Below are 17,144 nucleotides of genomic sequence, written 5' to 3' on the forward strand. Positions count from 1 at the left end.
CCTGGCACATGGAAATCTGATTTCATGTATTCCAGCGACTAAGCAGAAGCCAGATTTTAGATGCTGGAGTGAGAGGAAGAGAAATGAAGAGGGAAACAGATAAAGGGAAGGAGCTCTAGAGACAGAACAGGGCTCAAGGAAAGAGGTAATGATGCAAAGGGAAGCAGAGACATAGGAGAAGGATGGAGAAAGGCAGAAAAATGATGGGGGGAGGAAGAGGAGGTGACGATTGGGCACCGAGACCCAGGGGAGAAATAAAAGACAAAGGGGAGAGACTGTCTGGGGTCTGAGCCAAAGCCACCTGTCTTCACGGTCCTGCCAAACACTCAGAGTCTTTCTCTCACACATTCTGTCCTAGGTAGGTAGGCCTGTTTAGCTATAATCACACAGACCCATTTCTAACGTTCAGGTGACTTCTTCCTACCTCCCACCTCCCCACAGAAGCCACAGATAACCCATACTAATACCAATGTGAATACGAAATTTCCTGTTACAAATAAAGACCTCAAAGTATTCTGGAAAACTCCACCAGTAAACTAGTATATAAACTTGAATAAAGATCATTATCCCAAACAAAACTGTTGCCCACAATCCCCAGACATAACTATGATCCATAAAGACGGTAATATATATTTTAATAGATGACGCCATCCTGAGTACTCATGATCTCTAACCTAAATTAAACTAAAATCTTTCAGAATACAGAGATCACCTACGAGCAGGATGAGGGGCATCTCTTCCCTGTTGTCCTGACTGCTGCTGAATAATAATAACAGCTAGCAATTATACAGTGCTTTATATTTGGTGACACTTTTCATCCCCATTCCCCATTTACACTACTGAAGCTGAGAGATCAAGAAAAGCTTATATAAAAATATAATTACAACAAATATTTTATTCACCTCTGCAGGAATCTAGAGAACACTTAACAAAAACAAAAACAAACAAACAAACAAAAAAAAAATATATATATATACTGGCAAGTTAGTGACTTGTCCCAGTGCTGTTTCCATCTGATCTTCATGGAAAAGGATGATAAAAAGATAATGAAATCAGCACCTCATATTTAGGTTTGGCTTAATTATCAAAGTATTAAAGAATAAAGAGTCTTCTAGAGAGATAAAACAAAGGTTTTAGATAATATATCCCATGGGAGTAGAAAATGGTAAGCTCTCTTTCCTAGTAAAAGGCTGATCATGCCCCATCAGAACCTTTCCTTCCACTTCTGTCCTCAATATACATTATATATATATGAACTCTATCAATACTGGCATTTAATCCTTTTCTCCCCTCAAAAGATGGATTTTGCCTATGATTTACCAAAATACGGGTTTTAAAAGAAAAAAATGGGGGAGGAGAAAATGAAGAGAAAAGGAAAAGGAAAAGAAAGGGAATAGCAATATTGACTTTTCCCAACTGTCTAATATTTCAGACATCCAAGGAAAATTGGAGAAAGCTTGGGAGCACCCTTATATAGGATTATTTCTTTTTAGTTGGTCAGATCCAAGGTCATGGGCTAGGAGGTTGAATCATGATCATGTGTAGGAACTCCACCCAAACCCTAGAAACCCTAAAAATGAAAATGTGCTTCAAATTGATATCATTTGTTTTCTTTCCTTTGATTAGAATGGAGATTAAGTTGTCTCCTGTATCTCCCTTATTAGGAGACCACAGAATTATAACTTTAGAGAGAGAAGGGACCTTAAAATTCATTAAATTCACTTTCTTCATTTTATAGATGAGAAAGCTGAGGCATTCACAAAGAGGTGAATGACATGCCCAGGGTCATATGGCTAGCAATATATTTCAAACCCAGGTCTTCTTGACTCCAAGTCCAGCACTCATGAGTCAAGTGAATATAGAAAAGAAAGATGGGTCATCTCTAAAAGTAGGAAGGATCATGATTTTTCCAAAGTTGACGCCACTGAAACATCTTCTAAACAGCAAAGAACAAGGAGGAACCAATGGATATGGACAGTACTAGAATCTTACGGAGCTCTGCCTTAGACTGGACTGCCAGAGGAAAAAGGTCTAGGATAATAGAAAGACCCCTCAACTAGAAGGAAAACTGGGACCTGGTCACTGATCTACTAGCAACTTGTATAGCCTTAAGCATGTCCCTTCACCTTTAAGTGCCTCAGTTTCTTCATCAGAAAAATCATAATCTCAGTTCTGCCTCTCTTACAGGAAGAGTTCTTGAAAATCAGCTGAGACAATGCATATGGAATATGTTTGAAAACCTACAAGAAAGAGCAGGGAGATTTGAAGGAAAGGAGAAAGGAAGAAAGGAGACAATGTTGAGGATTAATTTATAGAAATGGGCCATGATGCCACTAATGAATACCTCTGGGGACCTTGCTTGGGTTCTATTATTTTTTTGTGTCTTGTTCTTTCTATAGATGAGAGAGAGCACTCTACAAGGTCTCCTTAGGAAGAAAGGGGTACAGCCTGAGGAATTCTCACCTAATGTATTCCCTGGGTCCTCACTTTCAGAGAGAGCTGGGAATATGTTGGAACAAACAACATCCCCACCCACAGAAGCATCAATGGAAGCATTCATACCTCAATCTTTTTGTGGTTGTAAGACTGGCCACCACCATGTTCAAAGGTATCCAAATTCCTGCCATAACGTTCACTTAGGCCCTTTAGTCTTGGGCTAATTTGTGGGTGGGAGGCATGCCCTTTCTGTTTAGTAGCGTAGCCAGCAAAAAACAAAACAAAACAAAACAAACAAACACTCTGTCAGAACCTGAGACACAAAACCAGGCATTTCTTAACTTGGGGCAACGGGCCACACCAGCAATGGACAAACAATGGACAAACTGAGACCTCTTTTCTCTTAGAGAAACCCTAATGACCTGCTGATCAAACCAAGGCCTTGGGCTTTTTATTTTTACTTGGGCAAAAACATACATTTAAATGAAGATTATTTTGATGGAGAATGACTACAGAAGGAACAGAGGTACAGGAATCTGGCATTCTTATACACTGGCTATATCTCCTGAAGCAGGCAGAACAATAGGAAAGAGATTCCCCTCTTATGCACAGGACAAGTGACTTTGGGCCAGGAATTCCCTCATCTACACAGATCACAACCCATCCATAATTTGTCATTGAGTCCTAGGTACTTATTTGAGGCAAACGGAAATTAAGTGACTTGCCCAAGGTCACACAGCCAATCAGTGTTAGAGGTAGGCTTTGAAATGAAATCCTCTTAGCATGAAACCCAGAACTCTATTTCCCTAGAATATTACCATTGCTACTTCTCCTTTTCCCTCCATTCCCTACAATTTTCACTGGCAACAGGAAAGTCTTAATTGGCAAAATTGGATGTGGGGAGTAGGGAGGCTGAGGGGAAGGAGAGAGTAAGAGTTATCCCTGTGAGCATGGACATGAAGAACCAATGAGAAAGGTGACTTTACAAAGTACTTCACCATCATCTGACCTGGTCATACAAAAATAAAATGTAAAGTGATTTTGTTATGGGTGTTGCTGAGAAATTGTTTGTTCTGATTTTGTTTTGGAGGTTGAAACCAGCAGACAGTGAATGCAAGGGTGGTAATAACAATGGTTAGTAAAGTACAGGCCCTCTAAATTGCTTTGGAAAACTTAAACATGGCCACTATTGAAGTTTAAAAATGAAAATGCTATTTTAATGGATTATTTATTCCCAATATTCTTCATGTGTTCATTATCACACACTTTACAGCATTTCTAACTCTGAATGCTTGAGAGCTATTTTTGGCAGTTATATTTATGTTTTTAGCTGTAAAAACATATCTCCCATTGAAAAACTAATTTTTTAGAGTGTCAGAGTTGGAAACTCATTTAAATATGACTGAGTCCACTCCTTTATTTTGCAAATGGTACAATTGAGGCCCAAAGAAGAAAAAAGGGCTAGCCAATGGTCACACAGGGAATAAGTGGCAAAGATGGGGTCTGGGGATTATTTGCTTAGTGCTTAAATCATCTCACCCAGAATAACTTCATGAATGAAGGCAACTAACTAATCTGGGCCAAGCCCAAAGACCCTACCTCAAACTCCAACACTGGGAAGGTTGAATAAGACAACACAAATGCAGACAGAATCATCTTAACATGCTTCTGTTGGTCAGTTGTGAAGCTCTGAGGAAGAGCCCTTCTCTTCACTCTATGAGGTGCATAAAGAAAGCACCCAATCAGTGGTCTCTGCTTAGAAGCCTGGGGGGAAAAGACCACTTTGGGCAAGAGAGATTTTGATAAAACATGAAATTCAGGGAAGGTTCCACTCAATATGTCTAATGACAACAGGGCATACGTACATAACAACTATTGACTCACTTGCTCTGTAATACATGAGACTAAGTCATCATGTCATTTTCCCCCTCTTAAAATCCAGAAGTTGGCAGCCGATATTCCTATTTGCAGTATGGTAAGTACATAAGGTGTTAATCCTTCTGGGCTATGCTTAAAAAATTATTTAACATTCAGGCCATTATTTAGCATACAGCTGGTTAGCAGTTTTCCACTAAAGTGTTGGCTGGCGTCCCACTTTTTTTTTGGTTTTGGCACATACCTGAAGCTGTAAAGGGCTCAGTCCAGAAGCAGCAGCAGCTGCCATTGTTGATGGAATGAACTGTACGGGGTAGTTATCACCTGTCGGAGAGAACAATGCATACAGGTTTAGACAATGAGCAGAGAATCGCAGCAGACAAGTAGGAACAGGGTCTTCACGTTGCCTGGGCTCTACAGCACTGCTCTAAGCCCAAACATCTGCAGGAACAAAAGGCTGAGTTGGGCACAGACTTGTAGTGTTACCTTGGAACTTTCCCTGAGCAAGATTGCTAGTAGGCAAACTGGCAAGGCTTAAATGTGATGTGAAAGAGAAAAAAAATTAAATGTGCAATTCAAGCATGTTCGCTCCATTACAAATCATGTAATACATCATTTCTGAGGAGTACAAAAATATCTTGAAGCCAACTCAACACGCAGTGCACCAAGAATATATAGAGGCTTTTCGATTAGAGCAACAAACAGCTTATGGAAACATCCTGGCTTGAGAGGCAAAACACAACATTAGCTCCCAAGAAAGAATCTGAAATGTTGAGCTTCCCAAAAGCCCCTGAATAGGAGATGTGAACAGGCAGGCAGGCAGGCAGACAGACAGAGACAGAGGTAGGGACACACAGAGAGAGCCAGAGGAAGAAGTCATTCTCATCCAGAGGTGGAGGCTGCCTGGCACAGTCTCTGCCACCAGCTTTTTGAGAAACGTCTCCTTTGCTAAGCTCCCTCGTAACTAAAGTACCAGGAAGATTAAAGAGATTCATAGATTCAGGACTAAAGCCTAAGAGATCATCTAGTTCAGCTCCCTCATTTTACAGATGAGAAAACTGAGACCTGGAACAAGAAACTGACTTCCCCAATCTCACACAATGTTGATAACCCAGCGGAGACTAATATCATCCTTTAAAAAAAAATTCACTTAATTGCCCCAAAAGGAATTAATTGTATTAGTACAACTTGGAAGATTTGTTCATTCATTCTACAAATATTAGGATGAAGAAACAGAGGGATTGACCATGGAGCTAGAAAGACCTAGAAGGTTCTAGTTTTGCATTGAGCATATACTGGCTGTATGACTCTAGACAAGTCACTGTAATTTATTAGGGCTCTAGACAACACTGGCAGGAGGCTTGTCATTAGGTAGGAAGGCCACTATCTAGTCCACTGAAACCATAGGTCCATTTCCTATCACTCCATCCTCTATACTCACCCCTCCCCACATTCTCCTTCTCCCTCTGTTGCCCGCAAGGAGCTTAAATTCTATTACAAGAAAGTAACATGTCCAGATAAAAGGAAAAACACGCTCTGTAACTTTATCACTGAGGCAGTTTCCTGGCAAGGAACGCCTTCCATCAATGCATATTGGCAACTGCTGGACACCTTAGAGTCTTAAAGAACTGACCTGGAAGCCCCGGGAAATTATGAATTGTCCATGTCAAAGAGTCAGTACATGTCAGAAGCATAAATTCCTCCAGAATTTCATAATCTCAAGGCTATTATTATACTACACTATCCCTCATATACAGATAATCAGTACATACAAAATGAATGCAAAAAAATATAAAATAATATTAGAGGATAGTGCGAACAATGAGGGGGTCGGACATCACAAAGGTCTCTTATAAGTCTTGCTATCAAAACCTGTAATCTTATTAACCACAATGCAAACCCCTAAAAACATCATTATTAAAAGAAAACTAACTAGGAGCAGACTAGGTGCCTCAGTGGATTGAAAGTCAGGCCTGGAGATGGGAAGTCTTGGGAAAGGAAAGAGAGGGAAAGGGAGAGGGGGAGGGGGAAGAGAGAGGGGGGAGAAGAGGAAAAGGAGAGGGGGGAGATGGAGAGGGAGAAGGGGAGAGAATAGGGGAGAGAAGAAAGAGGAGGAGGAGGTGGAGGAGGAGGGAGGGAGGGAGGAAGCTACCCATGATGATTGGGCAATTTTGCAAACCAAATGCCATGATACCTTATATCAAGTATTCCTGTGACAATGTAATCCTTTCTAGTTATTTAGTATTAACCTTCCCTGGCACAGAATCATGACCACTCAGACATTTTACAAATAGAATCTGACAATAATTTGATAAAATCAGATCACATTTTGCCCAGAAATGTGGCAACCTAGCAGACATTATATATGGGACATGCTTATATACAGGACACTAGGATGCATGCTGACTCTAGGGTCCAAGGATCTGGATTCCAATCCTTGCTCTGAGATTTGCTGTGTGAATTTGGGCAAATCACTTAGCCTCCCTAGGCCTCAGTTTCCTCATCTTTTGAAAAGGGTAGGACTCAGTGACTCCCATGTCCCCTTTCAGCTCTAAGTCTTTGATCCTGTCATGAGGCTATGAGTACGTACAGAGCATGGGCAAATATTAATGTTAAATCTTAGTAAATTAGTCATCCAGCTCTGTGAACAGAACAATCTTCAAAAGGGGGTGACTTCAGGGACTTTTCCCTCCCAGGGCTACCAGACACATTTGGTGGCCTGAAGACATGAGAAACGCTAGGAAGGACTTTACTGGGGGCAGGGGGACCTGTAAACAAAAATTAATACACTGATGGAGAAATTACCCAATAACAGTGATTTAATGGAGTATCACTTTGGCTCCGGCTCCTTATTTAAAGTCAGTGTTATGTACTGTCTCTAGGCTACATTTTAATAGGCTGTTCCTCTGCACATTTTTGACATTTATAATAATCAAGCTGTTTTGCATGAACTTTTTCACATTGAATGCAGAATGCAATAATGAAGATGGAATGTGGAGGGATCTCAAGGAATGGATCGAGGGCCATTCAAAGGTTAGAGATGGCCATTTAATATCTGTACCTGCAACCTTCCTGGATTCTCTGAATCCTAGGAACTAGTTCACTCTGCTTGCCACATGAAGAGCTACTCAGCTGACCCAATGGAAATGTTAAGTTGCTTTCACTTTTTAACAAATTGTGAGCTTCTAATCCACACGGTCTCTTTGCATCATATCCATAATACCTCATCAGACCATTGAGCACAGTGTGTGCTTGTACACAGTCCAGTAACAATTGGCTTCTGATTGCATATGGAGCTAAGCGACAATGCACTCACTAACACTATATTGTGCCGGTCTCCTATGGAGCAATGTTCAAAATATCGGATCTTGCTTTTCCCCCTTCCATGAGGTTGATTTTAGCTCGCACTGTTATGTGGGGGTGGTGTGCTATTTTTTTTTCTTTAAACAGATAACAAGATCAAATTATTTTTATAGTAAATGATTGTTGCTTGATGCTTAAATAATTCCACTGATCTCCTTAATATTTAAGCTAAATTATTTGAAGAAAGAATACGCTAATCTAAGTTAAATCATGTTTCTTTGGTCAATATTTTACCAGGTTAAAAAACATCACAAAGATGCTGAATTAATGATGCTTTAAATAGGAAAAAAAAATCACCATTCAAACTATCAGCATGGACGGCTCCCAGAACATTCGGGCTGTGCTTTCTTTAAATATCATGCATTATTCATCCTTGCTCCACACTGCACTGCAATTCCTCCCTACCCACCCACCCCCCTTTGGTAAGTTTAATACCAGTTGCCGTATTTGTACTAAAACATTTTCCATGTCAAACATATTTTTTAAAAAATCAAACTCTAAAAGAATTCCCCACGGCACTCCTTTCTCATAGCTGTCATGCTTCTATGGTTGGAAATAGCTGCATGGTGGGATTTGGAGGTGGGGGGTGGGGTTGTGTGTGTGTGTGTGTGTATGTGAGAGAGTGTGTGTATTTTACAGTTTTTGACTTGGCAGTTAATTTATTAGTATATCTGCCACACCCTGCAGTATTCTCCAGCTCACCTGCTGGCTACAAATAGCTTTCCTTCTACTATTGACAAGCATCATTTTTAAAAATGTCTTTTAACCTTTCTTCTGGGTTGAATCTATGCATCTGAATGTAATCTGTAGAAGGTCATTTCCCAAGGCCAGGCTATTGTAGCAACACAAAAAAGAAAAGTTAATACACCTGAGTTAACAGAGTACACTGCTACTAAGAGAGGGAAAGAGTAGATGTGGGGAAGGGAGAAAAGGAGGAAAGGGGCCAAGGGAAGGGAAGGGAAGAAGGAGAAATAGGGATATATGGGCAAACCTGGAAAGAGACAAAAAGGGAAGAGGGGGAAGAGAAAGCTGGAGGAAAGATTCAAAGGTGGCAGAAGTGGAAAGAAGAATAGAAAAGAGGAAAACAGGGAAGGAGAGAGAGACAGAGAGAGAGAGAGAGACAGAGGCAGAGACAGACAGAGAGACAAAGACAGAGAGAGAGAGAGAGAGAAAGAGAGAGAGAGAGAGAGAGAGAGAGAGAGAGAGAGAGAGAGAGAGAGAGAGAGAGAGAGAGAGAGCGCTTGTTTTAAAGAAAGTGAGCACTGAGGGTATAAGGAGGTTTAAATTTTTAATTACAGAAAGTACATGCTTTCCCCTCTAATTTTCTCAGTACAGGAGTCGATCAAGAAAGTTCTCACTAGCTGACTTGGCAAGAAATCAGTCAACATGTTGTAGCAATTTTTTTCAAATTTGTTTCTGGATTTGAAATGCTTGCGTGAGGACCCATTCTTTTTAAATATGTACAAAAGACATGAAGCATGTTGGAACAGGTTAGCTTCTAGTTCCGGTGTAATCTGGCCTTTGCTACCTGAAGTGGAAGAAGAATGCCTCTGAAATCCAATGAGCACAATAATGCCCATTCTGTAACCTAACCTCTTGAGCCTCCCAGCTCTAGCCATTGTCTGCTGATATCTAGAGGCTACTGGAGAGGTTTTTTAAAATGGTATTTAAAACTCATGGAAAGCTGCACCCAGTTTCAAAAACTTTCAAGTATGCTATAAGAATAGGGTCATTTCAGAGAGAACAGGATGCCCTGGATGAGAAGCAAAGGAGTTCCAAATTTTTCACAGAAATTGCAATGAAAGTAAGCTCAGCAAACATCATATAAGAGAGAAAGAGAGTTGTTTTGAGAGTCTAGAACTCCTTAGATTCAACAGGGCTTCTTGCAAGAATTCTCTTCTTGATTTCTGTTTGATCTCAGGTACATATTTGACACTCAGAACAGGGCCAAAAGTGCCCACTGGCAAAATTTAGCCCATTCTCTTCAGTTTAACTAAAGCTTTATTTTTCTTCCCCTGAAATGCAAGAGATTTGGCTGGTCCTTTCCCTCCTCTGACACCCTGAGATTACCACTCCAGGGGATCTGCCTGTTTGGAAATATTCATCAGAAGTGAGTAGGGGAAACAGAAAACACAGGACTAGAGAAGCATATTACTAGGGACTCTTCTACTCAAGCTCCTGACTCATGTATGACTCACATATGATCCATAATTGTGTATGAAGGTGCTTCTGTGCTTCAGCAATAGAATGAACCCTATGCTGGGATAAGCATAATACCTGGCAAATTTATATAGCACTATAAGATTTGTAAAGACCAGCATGTACTTTGAATATCATAAAGGAAAATGTAATAGAAAAAATTCCAAGTCTCATACCTGGGTTCAAAAAATCAACTCCATAAGTACAAGATGAGAAAGACAGGGAGAGGCAAAGAGTTCAAACTCTCTGCATGAATGGCTGAAAATGATCTGAGGATTTTAAGGATACTCTAAGCTGGATATGAGTCAACAGCAAATTGTGGCAGCCAAAAAAACTAATGAGATCTTAGGCTACTTTGAGAGCTATAGTATCCAGAATGAAAGAAACGATCATCCTACTGTACCCTATCCTTGTCAGTCTCTGAAATATTGTATTCAATACAGACTACCATTTTAGAGCCAACTTTGATAAGCTGTGTCCAGAGGAAGAAAGGAAACCATGATGATCATGATGATCATGATCATGATGATGTAGATCAAGATAATGCTATACACAGACTTGTTGAAACAACGTGACTGTCCACATTAAACAGAATTAAAATATGAGGGACCAGAATAGCTATCTGAAAGGTGAAGATGAGGAAGATGAACTTTAAGTGTTCTTTTTTGCCCCAGAAGGCAGAGCTTAAAGCAACATATATAAGTTGCATAAAAGCAGTTGCTGGCTTAATGTAAGGAAAAATATTAATTAGAGCTATCAAAAAAACTGAAACACTACCTCAAGACAAGGCAGTATAATTACATGTAAGAGGTATTGGATGGGATGCAGTGGGCAGGAAGAGAGAAGGATTCTTGTTCATGAACAAGTTGAACTAAAGAGCCTTTGAGATTCTTTCAGTTTTGTAATGCTATGAATTGATTCTTAGCTCATCACTAACTTGCTATTGGACTTTAACTAACCCCCCCCCCTCCACTCTGTTTCAGTGTCCTTTATTTGTCAAATGAAAGGATTGGGCCAAGTCATTTTCAAAGTTTCTTCCAACTTTACAGAGTTGTCCACTCGGAAAATGAAAAAATAGAGTAGATACTCCCAACTCCCTTATTGTGTATTGGGTTGAGACAGTAGAGACAAAAGAGTATAGAGTCACAGAATCTGAGAGTCAGAGGCATTCTGATTCAACCATTATCTGAACAGTAATTCATTCTGTAGTAGGGTAGTCTCTGGGTGATCGAGAATGACAATTGTCTTTGTGCATTACCATCTATTGATGTACTCTCATGTGGCTTTGGAGTCCAAAGACTGAGGGGCAAAGTTTGTGGCACATGGGGCCTGGGACTCCAGTTACAGGAGGTGTGGTTGTGGCCGGGTGTCGGTGTTCACGCGCAGCGGCAAGACGTCAACGTCGCTCATCTTCAAAGGTGATGGCGGCATGGTGAATGTGGGTTCGCCAGCTGCTTCTGTCAGAGGCAGAGAGTTCTAGTTGCTTTGGTGTGATGCCAGACCACTTCAAGTTGGACTTTAGCTGATCCTTGAATCTTCTCTTTGGTCAGCCTTGTTTCCTGAGTCCAGCTGACAGTTCACCATAGAATACCTGTCTTGGTATTCACTGTGGGTCCATGCGGATGACGTGACCAGACCTTCGTAGCTGGGTTTGGAGGACCAGGACTTCGATGCTGGTGGAGTTGGCTCTGTCGAGGACTTCCTGGTTGGAGATTCGGTTCTGCCATCGGATCCTCATGATTGACCGGAGGGAGTGTTGGTGGAATTGCTCCAGCTGTTTCATGTGCTTCCGGTACAGTGTCCATGTCTCACAACCGTACAGGAGTGAGCTGAGGACCACTGCGTTGTACACTTTGAGCTTCGTCGCAGTGCTTACACCTCTGTGTTGGAGGACTTTGGAGCGCAGCCACCCATTCATTCTGTAACATCTTCTACAAACAGTCACTGAGTCTCTGATTGCAGACTTCCAGTAAGGAAAGCCTACTATCACCTGAAACAAAGCATTCCCCTTCTGAACTCTAATTGTTAGGAAGTCTGACTCTACATTAAACTCACAGTATTTGTAAAGGACCTTCACTATGTCCCACTACAGAGTAATGTCCCCCTTCTTTAAATGTAATGTTTTAATCATGATCAAGATTCTATTTGTTTGACACTGACAAAATTGGACACACCATGTCACACACATCCCACTAGGAAATCAATGGCTGCACATTTTCAAGTTAACAAGCAAATTACTGCTCCCTCTGCACTTTGTGGGCATGGCATTGTCACTTTGGATTTTGCCTTGAGAAAAGGTACTCAGCAGCATGGACCAATGGATAGTAGAAGTAGCATGCATCACTCTCACCAAAAGAAACAACTCAAAATTAAAAACACCATCCCCAAAAAACAAATAACCCACCAAAAATTGACCAAACAGAAAAAAAATCAGTATCTAAAATCCATCCTGCAGGTCAGTTAGACCTGAATAACTAAAAGTATTCTTCACCTTGGTATTAATCTGTCTGATGTAATTACTTCTGGAGTATTGTGTGGGCACATTTTAGGAAATAAATATTACCAGGAAGTGTCAAGAGGAAGGCACCACAATGGCAAAAGTCTCAAGAGCAAGCCATATACCAATGTTTTGAAGGAAATGGGGGTATTTAGGATTAGTGTGGACATGATAACTATTGAATAGGCAAAATATTTGGAAGGCTGCATCACACGAGAGGGAGATTAGCCTTATTTTTCTTCGCCTTGAAGGCTAGAATTAAGAACAACTTTTAGAAGTTGCCAAGAGACAAATATAGGATTAATGTAAAGGAGAACTTCATAAACAATTAAAGCTCTCCAAGTGTGTGCCGAGTTGCCCTTTTCATCTCTCAATCTATATCTTTTGATCTTATATATAATGGCTTATGGGTTATGATCTATATTCTTTTAGTGCCCCATATACCTTCATTGTAGATAGGGACTTCTGATTGCTGCCTTATTGAAGAAATAAACTTTGGAGGGTTGAAAGGATTACAACTAAAACCAGAGAGGTCAATTCTCTTGAAGATTCCCAAAGGCTACATTTCCATCTGTCCTCTACATACAGACAAGTTGACTGCACTCTGAACACAAAGCCTTGTGAATTAGAGTTGCTATCAAATTTTTCCTTTTGCTAGGCTATGAGTTCCAAAACAAAGCATCATATTGACCCAAACACTTAGCACAGTTTTCTGCACACAGTAGGCACTTACTAAGTGTCCCTTGCATTGTACTGTATTGTGTTATACTGTGAATTACATTGCACTGTATCTAATTTTATAGCATTGTATTGTATTAGTGTATGAGTTTTCACCCCCTTCAGATTAATGTTGAAATAATGGAAAACCAACTTTTAGTTGTTTGGAAGGGAGTTCCTATGAAGCATTTGTTTTCCTTCTCCTTCAAAAAGAACAAATGTCAAAAGCTGCACATTACTCAGATCTAGCCCTCTCATGGGAAATAAAAATAATCATCTCTACAGCTATGAGCAAAACATGATCTCCAAGCCCTAATATTAATTAGATAGGCAAAAAGAAGCACAAAATGAGAGGACCTTTCCCAAGGGGTTGCCATTTATTTTTCTGTGAACAATGGTGAAGGAAGCTTTCAATAACACTTTTACTAGACATGAGTATCAGGAGTATCAAGGGAAATTTAAATGAATATCTCTTGTTTAGAGGTCTCTAAGACACTCAGTATTTTGAGGGTTTAGTAACTATCACACATATATTTCAAGTGATTTGCAAAAGGGTGTCTTTTTAATAGAAGTGTCTTTTCCAGCCTACTTTTCTAAGAAATAATCCCTACCTTCTACCATTGACCCTACCCCTCTACTCCAGGACATTACCACCTTTTTTGAATTCTCCATATTTTAAGACTCAGGGATCAGATCTTCTCAGAACTGGTCCCCAAACACAAATTTGAAATTATCCTTCTTTCCTAAGGTCTCACTTAGTGCTTTAGCTGTGGCCCTCCCTAGCTTATATTTTATACTCTATCTGAGGAGTATACTTTATATATTTTTTTTCTCTTACCTCCTCTGCTAGACTATAAAAGCATTGAGAAAAAGAAATGCATGTGTTATTTACTTCTATTTGGCCCATAGAAAAGCTGAGGAAATGTTTAAACTTGTTGTTCTGTTGATTTGATTTTCTGATTTAATATCTTTGGCTTCATTCCTTGATTAAAATCTTGCTAACCTGTCAGAGTCTATGTTCTTGCCTTAGTAAGCACAGCCTAATGTGTGTAATTAAATTTTTGATTATTGATGGTCATAGTCATGGAATCTTAGAGTTTCAATGGTCCTCTGAGGACATCTAGTCTATTTCATACATGAAAAGGCATTCCTTCTATGGTATTCCCAACAAGTGGTTATTCACTTGAAGAATTCTAGTGATGAGGTACTCCCTATTGAGAAAGCCTAGGCTAAGGAACTCTGAAATCTGTCTCCCTATAATTTGAACATGCTACTCTAGTCCTGCCCTCTCAGGTCTCAAAGAATAATTCTAACTCCTCTCCATATGAAAATCCATCAAATATCTGAAGACAGCTATCATGCCCCCAAATCTGCCATCTTCTCTTCTCAAGGTTAAATGTTCCTGGTTTTTTTAACCAATCCTTCTATGGCATGGACTCTAGATCACCCTCCCTTGCACGTGCTACAGATTTGTCAATAATCCTCTTAAATATGACACCTAAAACCATGGCTTATATTTCCATATTCCTTAAGATTTAAAATCTACATTCCTTAAAACAACCCAATGATTGTTTTCCTTTCCTATTCAGATAGGTAATGACAGTGGCCTATTCCCTCTTTACAGATAAGCAAACTGTCCATCAGAAAGATCAATGACTTCCCTAAGGTCACACAGTAGTTGAGTGATAGAGCTAGAAATAAAATCTAGGGCTCTTGACATCAAGTCCTGTGGTCTTTCCATTGCATAATTTTCATGGCCTTCCCTCCCTCACATTGCTTACACATCAAGATCTTACTGTTCTATTCATATTTATTCTTGGATTTTATACAGCAGAGTTTGTAGGCTTTTCCTATGAATTAGAATGACAAAGCATCATAAAGAGGTTTCCAGAGTCCTGATGTCTTTATCATGAGCATTTTGATAATTCAAGGTGTAATAAGTGGTATGACTGCTAATCCTCATGATAAGGACTGGAAACCCCTCTGTAAACAAGACTTTCAGTCCTCTGATAGCAGGTAGCCTTTTGTGAATTTTTTCATTTTTACAAAAAAATTCTCCGATGACTAATATTTGTTGATAAGTCACTTCCAATTTAAGTAGGGTAGTCCTTGAACTGGCAAGGCACAAACCATCCTTGGGCCCTTCCAAGAACTTCCATGGCTCATGTTTTACTAGAAGAACGCTCGAGACCCCAGAGTCACTGCTACTCCTACAATGAGCCATTCAAGAAGGACTTTTTAGTGAAATCTTTATTGTATTTCATATAATATAACACAGATATGGCCCGCCATGCTGGAAAGGCAGAAGGAAAGAGTTCACTTTGGTTTTATCTATTGACACAGGTATATACATATGTGTCTATACAAAATCTTTATCCCTGCTTTTACTCAAAGGCTCTATAGATAACAAAAGTAGGCATGGGAATTATTGACTCTTGGAAGTATACTAGATTCTATGCCATTCATAATAATAATAATAATAATATTAGTATCTCTCTTCAAAATGTTCAGATCTTTCTTTTTCAAATCCCCCAATTATTTTGTATTGACTTTTATATTTTGTATTTAATTACCTGCTTACAGGTTATTTCCTGTAGAATGTAAGTTCCTTGAGGGAAGGGACTCTTTCTTTCCTGTATTTCTCTCTCTCTCTCTCTTTCTCTCTCTCTCTCTCCCCTTTAGTTCTTCCTTCCTTTCTTTCTTTTTTGGTCATTGAATCCTTTGGGCCAACCATAGCACCAAGTATATATATTAGGCATTTAATAAATATGAGTCAAATATTTATTAAAACAGTATTCCCATTGAGAATTCCTGTTACTGGTCCTGGTACAGGTGTGAGGGTGGCAACTCAGACCAAGGTCAAGCCAGGATGTTTTATACATAAGTGAGATGATGATTAATGATTGGCTCATTGATTGGCTGACATTAAAGCTTCACTTCCACTAGCCAAAATGGAATTCAGGCTGTAGTTCCACTGAATTTTGTTCTCACTAAAAGAATATATATCTATTATCCTTACAACTGGCACCAATTCCATGGGAAATACAGGTCATAAAATCAAGGGACACCCATCTTATTTCTTTGAATTCACCAGAAGTCATCAGGCCATAGGACTCACTCATTCCCAGCCCAAATTTCATTCAAACCAAAAGCCTAAGAAAGAACTTTGTAAGATCACTTTTAATCTTCTAAGACTTCAAGTTCCCTTATTTTTCCATCTTTGGAATCATTTGGGTCTTGTCAGACATTCTCTGTTTTCCCTCCAAGGCAAGACTTCTTTACTAAATGTAGAACAGTAATCAAAGACAATGAACCAACCCCCATCAACCATTAAAGTGATAAAATTCCCTGGGTTCATTTGCTTGATTTTTTTAAAGCTATTTTGAAATCTTGCTTGAATAAAGGAAGGGCAAAGCAATGTGTTTCATATGGTCTTTACATTAAAAAAAAAAAAAGAAAGATAAAACCTGGTGTCGTTGCTCACTTTGTAAACCCCGTGATTTATGTCCAAAGAAACTGCTGCACTCAGATTTGGTGGTTAATATATGAAAAAGAGCTTGACACAAAAAAATATTAATGAGGAGAACAAGGTCGCTGCTTCTGGGCTGAGGTCACTTACAAAGAATGCACAAATGAAAATAAGGTTGACTTTTATTTACTTAACTATCTTCTTACGGTGGATTCCTTTGGCAACAGATCTTTAAACATTTAAAGCCCTGTTTACAAGGAGGCTCTGAAAGTAGCTTCAAACCATTATGGCCCTAATTGAATTCCCCAGGAGTCCAGTAAACTCAGAGGAATAAAGAAAGAAATCATAACATTTGCTAAATCATCTCAAAACATATTTCACTGCAAGGTTATGTGACCTGTTTCAAGACTTGGCAATGAATGAGGAGGAGCTCCTGGATGCTTTATTATTTAGACAGAAGTCTAAATGCTACCTATTAGTGGCAAGCTAAGTAAATTGGACTGGGTTCTGATTTTTTCAACAACAACCCCCCCAACAATCTCAGAGGGTACTGCACAGGCCCCCTCTCCCCTAGTGTAGCAAAGCTGT

The 17,144-nt window shown here is 39.6% G+C and overlaps 1 protein-coding gene across 22 annotated transcripts in view; it reads right to left on the minus strand.

The window, feature by feature from the left end:
* Positions 1-17,144, minus strand: part of SOX6 (SRY-box transcription factor 6) — a 673,059-nt gene that overhangs the window by 126,580 nt on the left and 529,335 nt on the right. For 15 of the 22 annotated variants that reach the window (XM_016423408.2, XM_056802165.1, XM_016423409.2 and 12 more), the window contains 2 exons: positions 4,556-4,635; positions 2,563-2,685 (listed from right to left, as the gene is read on the minus strand). In XM_016423408.2, the coding sequence (XP_016278894.2) occupies positions 2,563-2,685; positions 4,556-4,635 (203 nt within the window). The remainder of the gene's footprint in view (positions 1-2,562; positions 2,686-4,555; positions 4,636-17,144) is intronic. The other 7 variants (XM_056802169.1, XM_007497032.3, XM_007497031.3 and 4 more) reach the window with 1 other exon arrangement.

Source organism: Monodelphis domestica, chromosome 6 (assembly GCF_027887165.1).
Source record: "Monodelphis domestica isolate mMonDom1 chromosome 6, mMonDom1.pri, whole genome shotgun sequence".
NCBI classification, from domain to species: domain Eukaryota; kingdom Metazoa; phylum Chordata; class Mammalia; order Didelphimorphia; family Didelphidae; genus Monodelphis; species Monodelphis domestica.